Below are 19755 nucleotides of genomic sequence, written 5' to 3'. Positions count from 1 at the left end.
GCAAATCGTTAACAACTTTTAAGAAATTCTCCTAAAATTTAAATATTTGAGATTGTGCGGTAAAGCGGGGTTTCAACTATGGATCTATGGAGAGATATCGGGAGATCATAAATAAGGATGAAATAAAATACCAAAATGATTTAGTCACATATATATGTATGTATTATGTGCTAGCAATAGAACACCTTGTTGTGCAATCAAATATTTTTTATCAACTTAATTTCCTTTTCGAAAAATGTCTTCATTTCCCTAATTAGTTAATCATAAGACATTTAATAGGCTTCGTACAGTAATCAATATACAACTCATAAAATAATCAATTTTCATCCACACATTCTTAAATTCCTCCCCTTAAAAGAAGACATACATTTCAATAGTTAATAGTAACAATGTTATAAATATTTAGCATTAGCATCTTAACGCATTTCATTAAAATAATAATTATTTTCTTAAACTCTGTTTTAACTCTTTATTCACACGTCATGTCTCTATGTTCAATTATATGCCTTCAAAACTCTGTAGGTTTGTATAACAAAACTGACTATTGGACATATTTGAAAACTGAAAAAATTCAGTAAAATTTTTATTCAAGGTGTAAGTTTTTATATAATGTATATTTTTTTTAAATGTTCAATATTTTTGTACAAATCAGTACTCATTTTATTCAGTTTTTTTGTACTGATAACAGTATTATAAAATAAAAAAAATATTGCAATTACAATAGGGTACTTTGAAAAGTCAGGAATAACATTAAAAACATAATCAATATTTAGAGTTCATTTTTACGATTTTAATGATACGAGTATTATCAATATATTCAAAGTATGTTTTCATTTATAATTTTCGGGTTTAAATATGAGCACATACAAAACGGCTCGCACTTGGCGTCATTTTGATGTCATGCGGATGTTCAAACATAGGTGAAATGGAGAATGTTACAGTGTTAAAAGGGGCCACTTAAACCAGCCAATGACAGGTCAGAAGCCCCGTAAAAGCCTAGACTTCCATATTCCCTTCTTGAAGGTATTCTCCATCTCTGTTGTAATTTGTTAATCTATTTAGAATTTATTATCTGGCCAAAAACAATCCATTCTTAGATTTTTGTTGTTGCCATTTAACACAAATTACCAAAAAAAAAACCAAATAATTTGAAAAATTGCAGAACAATAACTAAGCATACACAAAAGTATCATATATATTTGTTTTTAAAAAGATATGCTCATTTCATTTGAGTGTAATTTTAAAAATATTTTTAAAATTAAAATTACACAAAAAAATTGTATAATGTAAATGATATAAAACATAGCATAATTTTTTTCGCAATAGTCAGTTTAGTACCACACACAGTTTAAAGTAATAATATTAATGAGATAAAATATATTAATTTGTATCGATATCACGCTAAAGAAAATATGGTTTAAATAAATGGATTTCTTTAAAAATATTCTTAACATTTATTTAAATCATAATTTTGAATAATTTATATCGTGCTTGTCGTACAAGCTGTACAAATTATTCAGATAATATGTATCATGTTAAAGTTGTAAAAGAATAAAAAAGGTTAAAGGGTGGATTTTTTAAAGTCAAGTTATAAGATCTTGGAGGTTTCTACACATAATGTTCTAGTTAATAGGGACTTGAATAAGTTATCGCTGTTTCCTAACAGATGGTAATATCTTAGCCGGTTTACATGGGCAATACTACAGCCAACTTCATCGTGAAGCTCACCATTAGGCTTGAAATGACAGTATATGTTATTCAGCCAAAGTGTAAACATAATATTTTTTTATAGCGTTAAACACGTCGAATTTCGTACCAAAAAAGAGTATTTGCAGGGAAAATGCATAACTTTAAAAAAAAAATCTACTGCATTTCTTTTTTTTTAAATCTGCACTTGAAGATTCGGAGATCGTGCTTTTGCCGTTGCCGGCCCCTCTGCCTGGAACCAATTGCCTTCAAACTTACGAATCATCGACAGTCCCAGTCAGTTCAGATCCCAAATAAAATCTTACTTTAGTTAATCATACCCTCAATTTTAAATCAGAAAATACAATGTCACTTTAGCTTAGTTAGAATGTAAGTTTAAGCATAAAATTGTAAATTGTAATTGAGGTGATTTTTCACAAAAATGGCGCTATATAAATCATCCAAATATTATTATTATATTAAGTAGATAGAATTCTTGTGGAGACTTACGGCGGCCATGCTGTTGGAAACAACATGCCGAGATTGGTTTCGACCCTTTAAAAATAATGATTTTGATGTCGAAGGTAAAGAACGCTCTGGCGCAACAAAAAAGTTTGAAGACGAAGAATTGGAAGCATTACTCGATGAAGACCCATGCCAGACGCAAAATGAACTTGCAGAATTATTTTGCGTTTATCGCGCAACAGCTGCCAAACGTTTAAAAGCATTATAAATGATTCAAAAGCAAGGAAATTGGGTGCCGTACGAATTGAAGCCGAGAGACGTCTAACAAAATCACCAAGAACTTATTCAAGTCCCCAATAATACAAATAAATATATACTGAAAATAAAAATATTTTCTATTGATTGAATGATAATTTGTAAAATATGATACTTATCTCTCGGAGCACCCCAAACGAAATCACTAAAAATCATACATAGGTTGCATCCGCAGCTATATAGATCTACTGCATGGACAATTTTTTTTAATGATTTTTTCGTTTAACATTAAGATTCTTAAGAGAAAGTGAAACAGCTGTTAAAAAAATAATCTGCAATTAGAGTATTACACATTTCAGAATAATCCGGTGGTATTTTATAAGAATTAAAAAACATTTTAGCTTCCTAGGGAAAAAAATATTCATGTTTCACTCAATATTTTTATTATTAGTAAATTGAGGTTTTATGCATTTTATGCATTGGCTTTAAAAAAATAAATTAAGATTTTCAAAAGTATTTTTGTTTTTGTCTGTATTTTACTTAATGTAATAGTGAGTATTCCTCTAAATATCATAACTAATTTAAAGTATACTATTGAATCATTGATATGTTTGCTTTGTTGCATAGTTTCCTAAAATATTGAAAAAATAACCCTTTAAGAAAAAAATCCAGTTAATATTATGGATATTTTTATTAATTTAATATCTTTAAAAATCCATTAGGGTTATAAAAGAAATGTTATTAAGTCTAGTCATGTTATTATGTCTCGTCTGGTTGATTAGAATTTTTTACTTCAGTGTAATTTTTCAACGGCTAAGGCAAGTCATTCTAGTGTTTGTCCATTGTACAGTATTTTTGACTGTCCCATTTGTCTTTGCTTTTTTAATGTGGTAGTGTTGTTGTTTCCTGATATTATATTTGTGCATGTCAGCATTTTTGGTTAATGTTATGTCATCCTCTTGTATGTTTCCAGTGCAATTTTGTGTACAATTTTTACCGTCTCAACTTTTGACAAGTTTTTCATGTCAAACTGGTGTTTTTTTTCATATAGTTCGGTCGTAGGGGTCAGGCAGGGTAAGTTGTAAATTTAATTATTTTATTGTGTTGTCTTTGTATTCTTGTTATGTCTGTCTTGTTGCCGGTTCCTTATTTCTTAACCTTTTTCTTGGCAATATATCCCATAGGATATACATATATGATCGCATTTTTTTACCATAGACTAAAATACGAGCATTCAGTTAAAACTGCTTTCCCGTATTTTTAATTCTTAACTACATTTTCACAATTCATAATAAAATTTGATTAAAACAAAAAAAAATGTTTGAGATTCGTTCTACCGAGATAAGGGTTAAGTGTATTAAAATTAAGGGATACGCTATTGAATTTCTTCATGTTTTATTTTGAATAATCCAATCCCACAATTATGTTTATACCTCCAGAATAAACAACTCGTTAAATCTAACGAAATCCTTGAAAATAGGTAGAGAGAGAAAATTCAACGGTAGAAATAACTTTCATTTTGACACTAGCGCAGCAATCAAGCTTCTTCCGAAAGAAGGTTCTTGAAAAATGTGTAGAGTTCACAGGTGTGAATAATTTATTTTTTTAAGTCCATATTTTTTAGTGATTTTGTTTGTGGGTGCTCTTACCCCGTTGGAACATAATATTCAGTCATATACCTGTCATTTTACACACTTCAAAAATTACAATCGAATATCCCAGCTGGTTTTTGAACCCAGAAACTCATGCGTGTCAGTATGAAAAGTGTTTCTAATCACCGTGCCATAGAGACTCTTCATTTTATCAATTTATTATACACAAACATGTAAAAATTTAACAGATTTTTCAATTGTACAATTTCTGCATATTGACAAATACATATTTAATTTTGGATTTTATATAACATGCTCATATCATTTACATATATTTCGGGCCAGATTAGAGATTGAACAGAGCGATTGATTGCACAATGTCTCGTAAGTCCAGCATCCTATCACTGTGCTATAATTTCATTCCTTTTCCATAATATTGTCCTGCGATACTTCTTTTTAATCATTCTAAAATTTAACAACAATAATATCATCCATTTTCCTTTTAAAAACACTATTATTACATACTCCATAAACATTCAATATATAATATCAATAAATATGGCAATGCACTAAAAATAGGTTTCTCTCTAAATCAGGTAAAATCATAGTATAAACCTTAGAATATCTACAAAAATAAAAGATATTTAATTATTACACATCTTAATTTATATTGGAGTTTGATTTTAGTTTAGCGATTAAACATAGTTTTATAAGGTCGCGTAATATTACATTCAACAAATTATTTATCAAGCTCGTGAACTATAAACATGTACTTAATATTTTAGTATTTTAACCACGGTTAGTTCCTGGAATTCACATACAAAAAATAAATAAATACACATTGATCTCAGTACATACATAATTATAAAAAATTTGGTGTCTTTGATATTGAACGATTGATTCTATCCATATAAAAATTGTTTCGTGAAACTATTGAGCATTGTTACGTGCAACTGAACTCGGTTATAAAGAGATCTCGGTTGTTTAATGTTTTTTTTGTACAATCTGTTACACTACACTATTAAAGAGAATCTATTCAAAGATACTCGAAGAGAATCTGTGTGTACGTGTAGTTGATTAATACAAAATAGATTAAAAAGGAAAGCGTGTTCAAAGCCTTAAATAATTAATTTAATGACAAGTTTGATTGACAAATTGAAGAATCTCGAATGGTCCACGGTTGCTCATTAATACCAAGTTCATCTGCAGTATATTTACTAGAAGCAGTTCTAGATTAGTGATAACTGTGTGAAAAGGGTTGAATAGCAAAAATAATCTATCTTAATGCACGGGGAATCTAAGAGATTTTATGATAGTTAAAATTGGATCGGGAATGGTTTGTAAAGATAAAATTGTATCTAAAATATTTACTCAGTTGGGAGTAAAATAAAGCAGTTACGATATGACACTAAGGGCCTATTTCACCACCTCTGAGTAAAGTATTGAATAACTAACCATCACATAACTAAATCTGATGATTAATGTCCCGATTACCGAGCAACGTTTTCATGACCTGTGAGTATCCTCTGATTTGCTAAAAAGATAATTTGTGTGGCAACATCGCATTTAAACGGTCTAGGCTCACGTCTGACAACGTGACAACGTCTACTGCTAGCTTTCGTGTGTTGTTTATTGTATTCGTTCATTACTTTGGGAGTCGCACGTGTTTTTTGAAAACTGCATTATAATGGAATAAGCTCGAAGAAAGTGTAAACTTTAGTACTGAGGAATGCGAAGTACTAATAAATTTAGTTTTGCGCCACAAAAATGTGATTGAAAATAAAAAAAGCGACAATGTTTTGTGGAAAGAAAAAAATTCCGCGTGGAAATCAATAGAAGCGGAGTTTAACGCGTGCTCCAAATCCAACCACTTTCGGTCTTACAGAAAATCGTCCACAAGCTCTATCAGTTCCATAATTTATAAAAAAACACACTTTCCAAACTAACAAATCGAAACACAAACCCTCTTTGCCGGCTGTCAAATTGTTTTGCCGCCATTTTATTTTTTCTCTAGGTTATGATTAGCAGTTAATCATAGGGAAGAGCTTTGAGTAGTTTACTCAGGGACTTACTCGCCGAATAGCGCTACTTAGCGGTGGTAAAACAGATTATTTGTTTTACTCGACGAGTAGTTCTAATCAAGACTTTACTCAGAGGTGTTGAAATAGGCCCTTTAAGTCACCTAGGGTGACCTATTTAAAATTGATTTAAATACTTAATTAAATTCGGCAATACCTATAATAGTGTAATTCACACGTCTATAACAATATTTATTAATCTTTATTTACATAAAATACTGCGCATCACCAGTCTAAACATTCTTATAATTGCGTTAAACCACCAGTAGGCAGTAGAAGGCAATACCGGATCAATCATCACCAGCATTGGCTTCGAGCACCTAATTTCAAACACTCACCGGTAATCAAATCTACGTTACACATTAACAAATACTTACGACATATAAACGCATATATAAAAAAGTATATTTACGATCAGTCGCAACATAATTATATGGCAAGGTATGGTAAAGTACTAACGCGGTGGGAATGTTAATCTAACGTTCCCTAGTGGAAGTACGGAGAGCGGGCGAGGCACGGGAGCACCGGAGCCAACGTTCTCCGACGATATCCGAAACCGAACAATATTAACCTAGATAAAAGCGGCTCTCTTGGTGGAATGTTCTAGGGCAGCGAGGACTTGATGTTTCTGCCGGACGTAGAGTCGTCCTTTCCGCCAGGGATTTTGTAGTTGCAGAGGCTTGAAGTCGTCTCTCAGACATCGTTCTCGAGCTCCGATGACGGCCACGAGACAGAAATTGGGAAGCTTGTCGTCGCTGTAGATGGGGCCTTCTTTTCCTTTCAATACGACAGCCATGTTTAACTGCTTCACCACCAAGTCCACCACCTCCCTGGCCGACGTACGCGGAGTAACGTGCAGCTTGAGTGAAGTGCCGCTGGCTAGGCCCGTATCGTAAGCCGCGTAGACTTGCAGGATCCCGGGGGAGGTGTTCTTCACGGTCAGCTGCTCCGTGGCGATGGACTGATGGGAGAGACTTCCCAGTGAACTGTATCGACTGCCGTCGCTGGAACTGGCTAGATCGGATGCTTCGTTATTTTGCTGCTGGAGAATTTTAGTTTTCGGCGAGAGGGGTGCCTGTTTTTCAGACAGTTTGAGATCTTTCGGAGGATTGTCAGTTCTTTCATCATTAGCTCTACCGTCGCATCTCCCGAGAGGGTTGACACTCCCGCTCCCTTGCGGACCGATGGCGGTTCGAGCCTTGTCACGAAAAAACTGCTTAGGTTCACTGGAATTCTTCGTTTCACCGTCTGGATTGTTCCTTTCTAGCTGCGACTCGCATTGAATGGCATTCAAAGTGGGCTTCAAGTAAGTGGTCGGTTTGAGGAATATACCGGCCTGCGCCGACTCTCCAAAGTCGAGCGAGCATTTGACATTGGACATGCTCTTGGACGATGCTATCCCGGTTTCTGGTTTCCTAATCTTATGCGGTTTCTTACTTTTGACTTTGTTGGGAGTGGAGGTGGATATGGGAAAACTCTGGCCTTCAGAATCGCTGGAGATACTGTGCATAGAGTCGGAAGTGTTAGTAGTGTTGACCGTGTGGATACTCATCATGCTGCCGGCGTAGAAAGGTTTAGCGTGCAACAGAGGACTGGAAGTTGCGGAAAGGCTGGCATTGAGGGTTGTACTTTTTCTTCTTTGGTTAGAGGAGTTCGGCTGGGACAGGAGGGTGTCCTGACTTCTCGAAGGGGGTAGCCTAGTATTTATACTTGTTTCCTCGAATGTTTTATTTTGAATCTGTTGATTGGGGAAGAAATTACTGCTAGCTACACTGGAATGGGTGAACTGAGAATCGGCGCTGCTCTTCCTGGAGTAAGGATCCAGCACACTTAACGCGTCGGAATGCGCACTCAGGTACTGGGAGCCGCTCAGGTTGAGGGTGGAGACGGAATCTTCTCTAGGAGTGATACTGAGATGCTGCTCCGATTTACTGAACTCTGCGGAAAGGAGAGTGCTGCCCGGGGGGCCCATGGGGCTGGTCGCATTGGGCCCGGGCCAGGATCCTCTCCCGGGAGAACTCTTGGCTAGCTTCTGATCCCGAGGCGGAATTTGGAGAAGAGTCCTCTTCAGGTTGGAATTAGAAATAGAACTAACCATGAGGTTGTCAGCGACGGGATTGTTGTCGGTACTGATGAGAGTCGTGGGAATTCGACTGATTAAATTCTTCATTTGTATACCGATATTGTTGTTGCCCGTGCCGCCTTGCAGTTTATCTTTATCCCTCGCAAAGCTGATAACGTCCATAAGCCACCTGCAGTCCTTCCACACTGAGTTGAGGCTGTTCTGTAGTTCTTGCAGCTTGATGAGCCTATCTTTAGCAGTTTGTAATTCGGTGTTGGAGAAAGCTTCCCGGTGGGAGTGATTGGCGAGGACGGTATCCAGTTCGAGAGTGCAACTGAGTTTAGAATATTTGTTGATGATGCTGTTCTGGTATGTGTTGAGGTGGATCATTTCGAAGGCTTGTATGGGCAGACTGAGCAGGTCTCCTCTCTGTAGTAAGATTTCCCTCTGGCCCGGAACGGAGCAGGCTTGCTCGGCCGGTGGACAGATAACAATAAAACTAACGTCGTTACTTAAGTCTATAACTTCTAGATCGTAGATTCTATGCGTGAGAGCTTTTTCCAGAGGAATATCCATGTACTTAAATAACTTCTTGGCTGTGGATATGACGAGATCTAGGAACATTTGTTGGGATTCGGTAGGAGTTTGCGATTGTAAGCTAGTAATTGACATTCTTCTGGCAGTTTTCGTTGTTAGTTCGACGGTTCCGTTTGATTTTCCTTGTTGCTGTTTCAAGTAGTCCCATTCTTCGCTGTAAAGTAAAAAATATAACAATCAATCATTGTCCGCATGGAACTTTCTCTTTAACTTGCGTATGGATGTCATAGAAGATAAACAATTTATAAATTAAATACATTTGCAATGTTATTATTAGAACACACATAACAATATGTATGATATGTGTGCCCTACTTTAAGATTTAAATAAATAAATAAATAAATAGAACTTACGCTGACACGTGCGAGTTGTCTCTCATCTTGCAGTGCGGGAGGACATTGGGAGCCCGCGCTGGCACCACAAGTTGTATGAGGTCTACGGAGGACTGCAGCTTGAGGTATCCCAAATAAAGACCCTTGGGAAGCTTCACAGATGACAACTGAAACAAATTAACAATTGTGTTTTGAGAATAATAAATTAAATAACTTTACCGAGAAAGAAACGTAAAATAAAGAATGAATTAGATAAACTTGATGTGAAAAAAGGTTCTGGACCAGACCAAGTTCCACAAATATATCCAAAGTTTTGACTAGAGCCATGCATTACATTTTTAATTGATTTCTCTCAGATGTTTTTCGAGGGAGCAACAAAAAAAAGTGTTAAACTGAGAAAAACACTAAAGTGAGGAAATTGCAGAAAAATTGTAAAAACCGCCATAATTGGGGATTATTAATATTTAATTATGACACTCATATGTTTATAAATTTGTATTACCCACTTTCATTATGAGTTACACTTCGACCGGTTTCAAGGTTACTACCCCATCCTCAGGAATTTAAGTTAAATTCCTAATGATGAGGTAGTAACGTCGAAACCGGTCACAGTGCAGCCCATAATTAAAGTGGTTTATACAAATTTATAAACACATAAGAGTAAAATGTCATACCACAAAGTGAAAAATGTTTTTGATAACAATAATATTTAACAATGTGTTTTTTTATTGAATTGAAAAAAAACATGTTTAAACTATTTTTTGTAGGTACTTAACCTAAAAAACACGAAAATAAAAAAATTAATTTGCATAAAATGATTTTTTCCCTAAATATTGAGAAATTTACCTGGATGTGTTTTTTTTTGGAATTATTGCGAAAACAAAATGTAATGATTTGGTGGTCGAGTAAATAAAAGATAAAGTATTCACACGATTCGTACAGAGAAGTAAATTGAAATGTAAGTTCCTAGATGCTAGCTGATTGACGGCAGAAGTAAGAGAGAGCTGCCTAGCGCCATGCACTCGCTGATAACCTACAGTTACCCCCACTCCTAAAGCATCGGCGACATCTCTGGAGGGTCTACTATAATAACCAATCAATAAGGAAATTCAGCTCTACGGGAAATTGGATTTTAAAAAATGTATTCTTACGCGCAGTAAAAATTGTACTTAAATTGTACAACATAGTGTCTTGAAAATGTATGAAAAAATAATCAAAATGATTGAATATTCTTATACTCCCTCATTGTAAATTGAGAGTAATTTTATTGATAACGAGTGCATGTCGCTGGGTTGCTGTCACACTCACCTGGTGGTAGTTGATCTGGTCGTGGATGGTTGCCATGAGCAGGTCCCCGATGGTGTTGTCCTCGGACAGGGCGGTGAGCCTCTTATGCACCTTGCTAAGCGGAAGCCACCGAGAGTTCAGCACCGACACGCTCTTGGCGGACTTGACAGAGTTGATGCAAGAGATGACCAGCGTCCCGTGGCTGTCACGAAGAGGCTTGTGATACAGTTGTCCTGGAAGAATATTCATTTTGAATAGTTGTAAAATTGTCTGTTTTCAATACTGGCATCACCCACACGTAAAATATTATAGTGAAATGTTTCGGATACGGATTTTAAAAAAAAAGTATTTGAAATTGGTAAAAACTTGTTATTTGGCTAACAGTAAAGCGAGTTGTTTTTAGCTTGTTAAGATGATAGATATAGGAAATAATTATTATGTAACTTCATATACAAAGAACATTCTTCTAAAGACTACTTTAGTAACACCAGCATTACTTTGGCAAACTCCAGTATTTGCTGACTAAGTTAAATTACAAGACAAATTGATCTCTCTTTATTAAAAAAAATAGGGAATATCTTGATGAAATCCCCCGAGGGTTAGATCTAACTAAGATTCTTGAGCCATAACGATCTTCGAAATTGGTACAGTAAGGTTATTTTCGTAGTTTGTCGATATTGGGAAATGTAGAGAGATGGTATGAAAATTAAAAGTAAAAATTTTTACAAACCTAGATCTTGGATACACAGAGCAGATTGCATCTGAGCAGCAGCAGCTAACAGTTTGGTCCTGAAGTGGATTGCCGATGAAGAATTCTTCTCCATGTCTGCTCGAAGGCTCTTTACTTCATCCCAAGTGCAGGCAACCTGAAGAATACAATTTTATGTTAAAATTACCGAAAAAACGTGATAAAATGATAATGTCATGTATAAATTAGAGAATGCATGTATCAGAATTTTTCTTGCAAACAGCTGATGAGAATATTAAACTAGAAACCAGTGTATTACACTATTTGCTAGATACATTTATGCTTAATCGCTTCTTCCTGTGCCCAATCAGGAGACCCAGAGTGATATCCGAGGAAGCAATAATCAGAATGGTTTCTCGTTGCCTTCTCTGACAGGATTTCTGTAGGGGTCGCCTTCCCTTAGCTGGGGGGGTCCCGTTGTTTGACGCCAGACATTCGCCATCTTTATATATATGGGGTTCGCAGGGCCTTAAGACCACTTGTTGGTATCGCTGCTAATGTTACTCAGTTTAGATTTTCGTGACACTTAATAGAAGTATACCTTCTAAAAAGACATAGGTACTCCATCACAGCCATTAGAATCAATCCCAAAATCGCTAGAGATTTTTAATTTAAATACAATATACACACACAAATGATGTGATAAAGGATGAAAATTTACCATAATGATTTTGCTGAGGTGCAGTCAAGTAAATATAAATAAAAATACCTTCATAAGCCAATGATAATCTGTGTAGATGCAAGCGGGATAAGTCTCATCAATTTCTATAACTGGCAAAAAGTCTTCGTTGGTCACCAAAACTTTGTCTTCATGGTAAATGATACACGCCAAGTATACTCCCCTGTAAAATAAAATGTTTTTCAAAAATATTTGTTATTTATTGTTACCCTGTATTTTTGTACAGGAACTTCCGATGACAACTGTAATGAGAGGTAGTATCATACATGGTCAAAATAGTGCAGGCAATTGGAACGGCAGGCCTGTTGACTGCTGTCAACAGGCAGGCTTCTCCTTAAGAGTTTTGAGTGGTTTGCTCTCCACATGAGCAAATGCTGAGAAGTTCCTGATTGGCTCACTTTAGCATATCCTTCCTGTTCCCAACAGTTTTAGAAAAAAAAAAAAGTAATGTAATTGCAGAAAAATCCATTTGTTGAAATATAAACCTTGTATATCATAAGCAAGGTAAATAATTACGCAACTACTATATTCAAAAAATATATATAAAAAACTGTAATCGAACAAAAATAATCGTAGAACTGTACCACAGCGCTTGTCATATTTCAGGTACAATTTTTTCTATCGAAATATCGACTTGTGAATGCCATTTTTTCCATCTAGGGGACGGGTATCGCGTGAGGGTGAGAGATGTGAAAATCGAGATGTACCTGCGTAGGTTCTTGTGGAATTTGCTGGCAGCCGTGAAGAGGTGTCGGATGGCGTGTCGGCCGCGCATGGCGCGGCGGGGCGGCGCAGGCGGCGGGCGCGGGGGGCGGGCCAGCCGCGCCGCGCCCGCCACGCGCTCCAGCGCCGCCACGGCGCGCCCGTCCCAGCGCGCCCTGCGGCCCTCCACGTCGCGCCAACCTAGACAGAGACACGCTTATGAGTGAAATATAATAAAAAAACACCTGCCTGATGTACAAGGTACGTTTTTTTATTAAAATTAACAATACACATTATACTGGGAGGGCTGATACATAACTAGTGTGCAAAACAGTTGCCACGTCGAGTTTTAAAAAAAAGAAAATTGGTGGTTGACATCAAAATAACGGGTTGAGAATATCTTGCAGAAATATTGGCATATTATAAAGCTCTCCACCCGATAGCTGCCGCGATTGCTGACAGTTGACCAAAAGTCGCAACAAGTTTTCAATTTCAAAGCTCGTTTGGGGCTGATGAGCAAGTTTTTCCGTCAATACATCACTGTGGATGAAACTAGGATCCACTATTTCAATCCAGAGTTTAATCAACAGGCGAAATAATGTGTTGAAGATGGTGGTGGTGCTCCGAAGCGACCAAAGATAAACAACCGCTGGTAAGGTCATAGCAACTGTATTTTGGGATTCTCATGGCATCACCTTCATCGATTAATTGCATAAAGGAATAACAACAACTGACAACTGACATTATTAATAATAATAATCATGGTGTATTAGCAAAAATAACAATTACTTTATCTACTACATACACACTTCGATAATAGATTTCTCTGGATTATATCTAGTCTGCCTAACTAGGTACAACCTGTTTTAAGGCAGACATTTTTATGCAAAATAAACAATAAAATTACCATCTACTAGTTAATTTATTATACAGTTATACAATATTAATTTATTATTTAAGAATTTTTTTGAGTAAATTTTTCGATTTTTCTCGACCTAAACCCAGTAACCAATTTTTTACGAATTTATTAAATTGAATCCGGGTCATGGTTTTGCAATGTTTGAGTAACATATTGAATATTTTGGGGCCCAGAAACCTTAAATTTCTTTGCCCGAATTCAGAGTTTGTGGTAGACCCCATGACCCATCCTCTAGTTTGACTTCTGGTAGTGTGGGAGTGTTCCTTTTGGGATTTGGTAGAATAATTTTGCTTTCACAAACATTATTATTCTAATAATATATAATTGCCTTATATCCAAGATCTCAAATTACTCAAATAACTTTACGCTGGGGTACCTGAAGGGCTTTTTAAAAATTATTTTAATTATTGATTTTTGAGCAGTTTTGAGAGGTTTTAATATAACTTTGAATCGATTGATGGCAAAAATCACGGAAGGCGAGACTCATTTGCAACACAAAAAAATCCTCTTCAATCATGATCACGCCCCGGCCCATTAATCCAGGAAAGCAATAGCTAAATTGAATGAATTGCATCCTCATCCAGCTTATTCAGCGGATTTGGCTCCGTGCGACTTCTGTTTGTTCCCAAATTTGCTGAGCTGCTGGAATTAATTCAATTTAATTCACTGTCTTTTATATTTAGTTGTTGGTTTAATATTTTTTTCGTATACAAATTTAAAACAAGCGTAAAACCGGTAAGTCAGAATACTGTCGGCCTCGTGGTGTAATGGTCGGCGCGTTTGCTTACTATGCAAGAGGTCTCGGGTTCGATTTCCGACATGATGGATATGAAATATTTATTTAAAAGGGTGTTTTCACACAAGAATATTTGATAGTCCCTGGACTGGTACCTGAAGCGAAAGACTGATCGTCTTACCTTCATGTAACAAAAATGATCAAGATACGCTGCGATTGGTGTACCAATGCAGTGCCTTATGCACCATTAGGCGCGGAAAGGGAATAATAATGATGATGAAAGTTTTTTAAAAAAATTTATGCTGAAAAAAAAAATATTTATCGTTTATTTCAGTCGAAGGATATTTTTCTTTGTTTACGGGTGATCATTTAATAAAAAAAAAATACTTTTAATTGCATCACACACTTTTTTTTTTTTTTTTTTTTAAAGGAATAACCCGCTAAGCCTCTATTTTGAGGCTTGTCAGCAGGTGGGATAGAGGGGATATGGAAGAAGGTAATTAAAAATACACCACAACACCCAGACCAATTGAAAAAAAAAATCTTTCTTAGATTTTTCTCTTGCAACTGGCGGGAATCGAACCCGCGACGCCAGTTTCACAGATAGCCGTCTAACCAACTGCGCCACGGCGCCTGTCTATATAAAAATCTATTTAAAATACAATGTAAAAAACATAATTGTATTCCCATGAGTTAGCAAACTCATACTGGGATAAATATACATTTAGTTGAACATGATTAAAACAAAAATGGACAAATGTCGGAAACCTTTTTAAAAACAAGTTATAATTATTATTTAACATTAACTTACATAGGTCAAGGGTTATCGAAAAATAATTAAGGGAAATGTTTTTTATTATTTACAGTACCTGTCTGAACTGCGCAAAAAATGTACCTAAATGAAGTAGAATTAAAATTTGAAATTTCATTAAAAAAGGTGAAACAAAATTTTTCATGTTCTTGAGATATATCTGGTCTTAATGAAGATAACTCTAGTGAATAATTATATAAAAGGCGCTAGTTCATTTAGTGAGGATGGTGTATCTATATATTGTTGTACTTACGATAGTTTTTTACTTCTCGGCAATAGAATATGGGTTCAAAAAGGCAATAAATCAAAAGTCCAAGAATGAAACCCGGTATATTCTATTTTGGACGAAATCGCCGTCAGATCCATTCCAGGCATTGTTTACAGACGTGAGGAAGAAGAATTGCAAATTCAACAATTGCTACATTACATACAATAAGGCGTATTTGGAGGACATTAAAACGTGGGATGCGATCGTCTTCAACGCACCAGACATGCAAAGATCCAGCTTTGGGAACATTCCGAACGCGAGATCTCGCCATCAGAAGTATGTGTTCGCTTGCAAACAGTCCGCTGCCGATGTGGTCATATGGGATAGTGAATACAATCGCTTCTTCAACTGGACATGGACGTACAAGTTGGATTCCGATATCGTATGGCAAAATATATACATCAAGGATAGAGAAGGACGCGCGGTGGGCCCTCGGAACAACATGAAATGGATGGATAGAACCGTGGACTTTTCCAAAGGCATTGAGCATAATTTTCCGCCCAAATCGAAAACGATCGCGATGATGGTTCACGACCTCGATCTTCTAAACAAAGAATCCGCTATGATTGATATTATTGAGTCATATTTGTTCTCAAGAGGTCTCAAGCTGGATTTGTTCGGGAACAGCGAAAATGAAAAATGCCACGATGTGGAATCCTGCTTTCAAATGTTCAAAGAATATTTATTCTATTTTATATTCGAAGGACACCCGGTGCAAGATTTCCATTCTAAAGAGCTTCTGGCCGCTCTTAAAAACTCTATGGTTCCGGTCGTATTGATATCCAATCACTATAAAAAGTAAGGTCTTATATTTATGTTTTGAAAAGTCATTTGATGTTATTAAAGTTAAAGGCCAGGCATTTAAGAAGCGAGCTGTGTTGTCTCTCCTGACTCGCGATGTCACACTTGCCATGTCCGCCTAGATTATGCCATTTTTATACCTTTTGTAAATTTAATAAGGTTTTAAGACTTTAGATTAAGTATTACTCATTAATGCCAATCCATTAGGGCTTACTTAAGCCTGTTGATTGGCAAGTTACTTTTAGATATGCGGTGTATTGTTGGGATTATATCAGGTTAAGGAAAATGTAATTTCGTATTTTGCGCCTTTTGCGAGGAATCGTGTTTCATTAGGACAACGCCCGGCCGCACACATCTTTGGTAACGCGCCAGAAGCTCCGGGAGCTCGGATGGGAAGTTCTTATGCATCCACCCTATAGTCCGGACCTGGCACCGAGTGACTATCACCTGTTCCTGTCTATGGCCAACGCGCTTGGGGGTACAAATTTGGCCTCAATAGAGGCCTGTGAAAATTGGTTATCCGAGTATTTTGCCAATAGAGACAAGGGCTTCTACGAGAGGGGCATTATGAAGTTGGATTACCGTTGTCAACAAGTTATCGAACAGAACGGCGCATATTTGACTTAAATCGGATGATTGTAACACTTTTTATAAAGCAAATAAAGCGAAAAATACGAAATTACTTTTTCCCCAACCTAGTATCACATGTGTCGTTTGATTGTTGCATAGTTACATGTCTTGAGTAGGAGAAGACCAGCCCGAATCGTTTTCGGTAATCCTGGTCTGAAGGCATAGAATTAAGAATAGTCCAGAAGGAGCGTAGAATCATATTTGAATACATCGGACTGTGTCCAATAATTCCCCCACCCAGACACACTTTCGCCACGCGCATACGTTAAGTCGCCGGGTAATGTTGCTTGATGGGAAAAAAATAAATAATCACAAATAACACAAATGTAAGGTAAAAAAAAGCAATCTGTTAATTTCTCTAAAAGTTTATTGTGCACGCAGAAACATTGATTGACACAACAGATTGAATAAATAAAGGGTCATTTAAAAAGAGTAATTGAATTAATGAACTTTGAACTTAAAATTTAAACCAATTTTATTTTACATAAAACGGATATTTTTATATCATGTTAAATAATATTTGATGTTTTAAAGATAATGTCGTTCAAATGTCCCCCGCGGCGTTGTTTAATCTGAGGTCTAATTTTCATTAATTCTTTCATTAGATGAGCAAAGTAGAGTAAAAAAATTTACTACCCTGGCACCACTAACAAAATTTCCATTTTGTTTCTTCGACAATCTGACAGATGGAAAAATAATTAAATTTTTAAGTAATGCATTTGTTAAATACACATTCATTTGCAAATTACAGATGAAATGTGATTGCATCCTATTTCTTTAAGATCCTAGCAGTATTTCTAAACTTGAAAAAGACACAACACGGCATAGTTAAATTCAAACCAGGAGTGGCGTACTGAGCAACGTCTACAAAGAATCTAATGGGTCAAAACGTACACCTACTCATTTATGAGTAGTTGAGTCGCCTTCTGTTTGATGTGCGTATGCGGTTTCTGGACTATTCTTAATTCTATGGTGTACATCGATTTTCCCAAAAGTTATTTATTTAAAAAGTTAGGGATATTTCAATGACGTATAATTAAATAAAAAAAAGTACATTCAGGGAGACTGGACCGCTGTGCACGTGCAAACCACGAGCCCACTGCGTGTTATCGCATGATTGGCCCATTTCAAACCACGGCAAAAATCTACACGGCACGATAAAATACAATACGGTGGATCGATATTTATTGTTTGACAATTATTTATCAACCAGAATTATATTCTTTTTTCAAAAAAAGAGAATACATTTCTACAAAAAAAGGTTTTAACTAATCTGTTTCAATAAATTATTTTTTTAAAGTATAACCGAAGGCATAATTTTAAGTAGAAATAAAGGAAAATGTCACAAAAATGTGTGTGATTTAAAATGTTTGTATTTCTTTTCAAAAACAAAAAATTAAAATTTGTCCGCGGCCACTTTCATGTTTAATTTATTATCTTCAAATTATAGCAACAAATTTTAGTTTAATACTTAGTCTTTATTGAGATCCCAGAAACCCAAGTTTAGTCTAAATTTTAAATAGCGTAATCTGCCGGTCTAAAAGTAATTATATTTTAGTAACATAAAACTTTTAAGTATATTTTTTAACAGAAATACATTGAAAAAATATTGTTTTCATCTAAGTTATGTTTTTTTATTTTTTTATTATTACGCGATTAAAAAAAAAACATTAGTTTTAAAATGGCAAAATCGTACGATTTCTTAATTTTGCGTTTGTTTTACCAGACTACAGCCTTAAGGTCGGTTCAATACAAGACTGTTTTATTTTCAGCTTTATTCCCCCGGGATCTTACATCGATTTGATGAGTCCGTCTAGTTTGGACGACATTGTCAGGGCAGCGAAAAGTGCAGACGAGTATGCCAAGTATTTCTGGTGGCGTAACAACTACACCTACGAGGGGGAAGACGAAAGCCCCGAGTCTGCAGCAATCTGCAGTCTGTGTGAGGCCCTGAACAACGACGACAGAGTGAAGAAGGAGTCGATCGTGGAATCCTTAATAGACTGGTGGAATATTCGAGAAAAAGGCGGATACAATTAACTCCGAGAATCGGGCTTCCTCGTGATCGAAAATACTTTGTTCATAATCATCAAATAATATTAATAAAATAATGAATTAATTTGGCATTTTCTGTAGCACCGTGAGGATGAGGAAATTTAGTGATTTAAAATAAAAAAATATTTAATTTAAAAAATACTTGGTACACTTCCACTTATTTATTTTGACCAATTAGCGCTTTCACCCTCTAATGGGCATCTTCAGACTGGTGAATATTATACAGTGCAAGGGTAATTTATATAAAACTAAATATTATCTTAAGTGTAGGTACATTTAAAAATAAGTTGTAAGCAGGCTGAGAATGTTAGATGGAGACTATCCTAAACAGATAACAGTCCGTTTTCATTTTCTATTCAATAGTTTTATACAGATTCCCTGCTATTAAATATGTATACTTATTTTATGCAATAAATTTATAAAATAAATAAATAAATAGTAAGTTATTGAGAACCTCTGCTAACTTACTGAGACTAAAATACTAACTTAGAGGTAGCTGACACTACCCTTCAAGTTAATAAGTGTAAATGCGTACATTAAGCAAAAAAAGGCATTTGAGTTCTTCTTCTTCTTCGTTTTTTCATGGCCTTTTCACATCTCAATTCGGGTGTTCTGGCCAGTGTCGAGTATTTTTGTTTTTTACATATATACACATGTTTTAGTAATATAATATGTACAAGTTAGTATGTTAGTATTTAATATAATATATACATATAATAATAAAACATATTTGCAACTTTACACCATTTACAACTAGATATTTACATAAGATTTAAATACACGTTTATTGGGTGGGGACAGGAGAGTTAGAATATGAATAGGGAATGGGATATTAATATCAGAGAGGTCGGATAGGAAATCAGGATAACAATCATTTATGGGGCATCCAAAAATAATATGGTTTAAATCTTCCTCATCTAGCTGACATTCGCAAATGGCAGAGTCCCGGACATGGATTCTGAACAGGTGAGAACCATTGCAGCAGTTTCCAATGCGCATTCTGCATATGGAGGATGTCTCAAACTTGTTCAGAATCACTTTGGAAAACCAAG

At 35.6% G+C, this 19755-nt stretch overlaps 2 protein-coding genes across 3 annotated transcripts; one reads left to right on the top strand and one right to left on the bottom strand.

Annotated features, from left to right (window-relative positions):
- Positions 1 to 136: 136 nt before the first annotated feature.
- LOC148281222 (uncharacterized) lies at positions 137 to 12613 on the bottom strand. The gene is made up of 6 exons (XM_088227028.1): positions 12489 to 12613; positions 11812 to 11944; positions 11085 to 11220; positions 10376 to 10587; positions 9089 to 9234; positions 137 to 8889 (listed from the first exon to the last, which is right to left on the bottom strand). Exons 1-6 carry the CDS (start codon positions 12554 to 12556, stop codon positions 6648 to 6650), a joined length of 2937 nt encoding a protein of 978 aa, XP_088083154.1. The 5' UTR covers positions 12557 to 12613; the 3' UTR covers positions 137 to 6647.
- A 1937-nt stretch (positions 12614 to 14550) lies between these two features.
- LOC148281221 (lewis-type alpha-(1,3)-fucosyltransferase-like) lies at positions 14551 to 19052 on the top strand. 2 transcript variants are annotated; one of them, XM_088227035.1, is made up of 2 exons: positions 14551 to 16015; positions 18421 to 19052. In XM_088227035.1, exons 1-2 carry the CDS (start codon positions 15174 to 15176, stop codon positions 18686 to 18688), a joined length of 1110 nt encoding a protein of 369 aa, XP_088083161.1. In that variant the 5' UTR covers positions 14551 to 15173; the 3' UTR covers positions 18689 to 19052. The 2 variants fall into 2 exon arrangements, with proteins under 2 accessions (XP_088083161.1, XP_088083162.1); XM_088227036.1 differs by having other exon boundaries at positions 15085 to 15277.
- The last annotated feature ends 703 nt before the right edge of the window (positions 19053 to 19755 follow it).

Source organism: Micrasema longulum, unplaced genomic scaffold (genome assembly GCF_059751315.1).
Source record: "Micrasema longulum isolate JH-2025_06_02 unplaced genomic scaffold, ASM5975131v1 h1tg000486l, whole genome shotgun sequence".
Taxonomy (NCBI): domain Eukaryota; kingdom Metazoa; phylum Arthropoda; class Insecta; order Trichoptera; family Brachycentridae; genus Micrasema; species Micrasema longulum.
The sequence above is the reverse complement of the archived record's forward strand: the minus strand, read 5'-3'. Positions and strand labels throughout refer to the sequence as shown.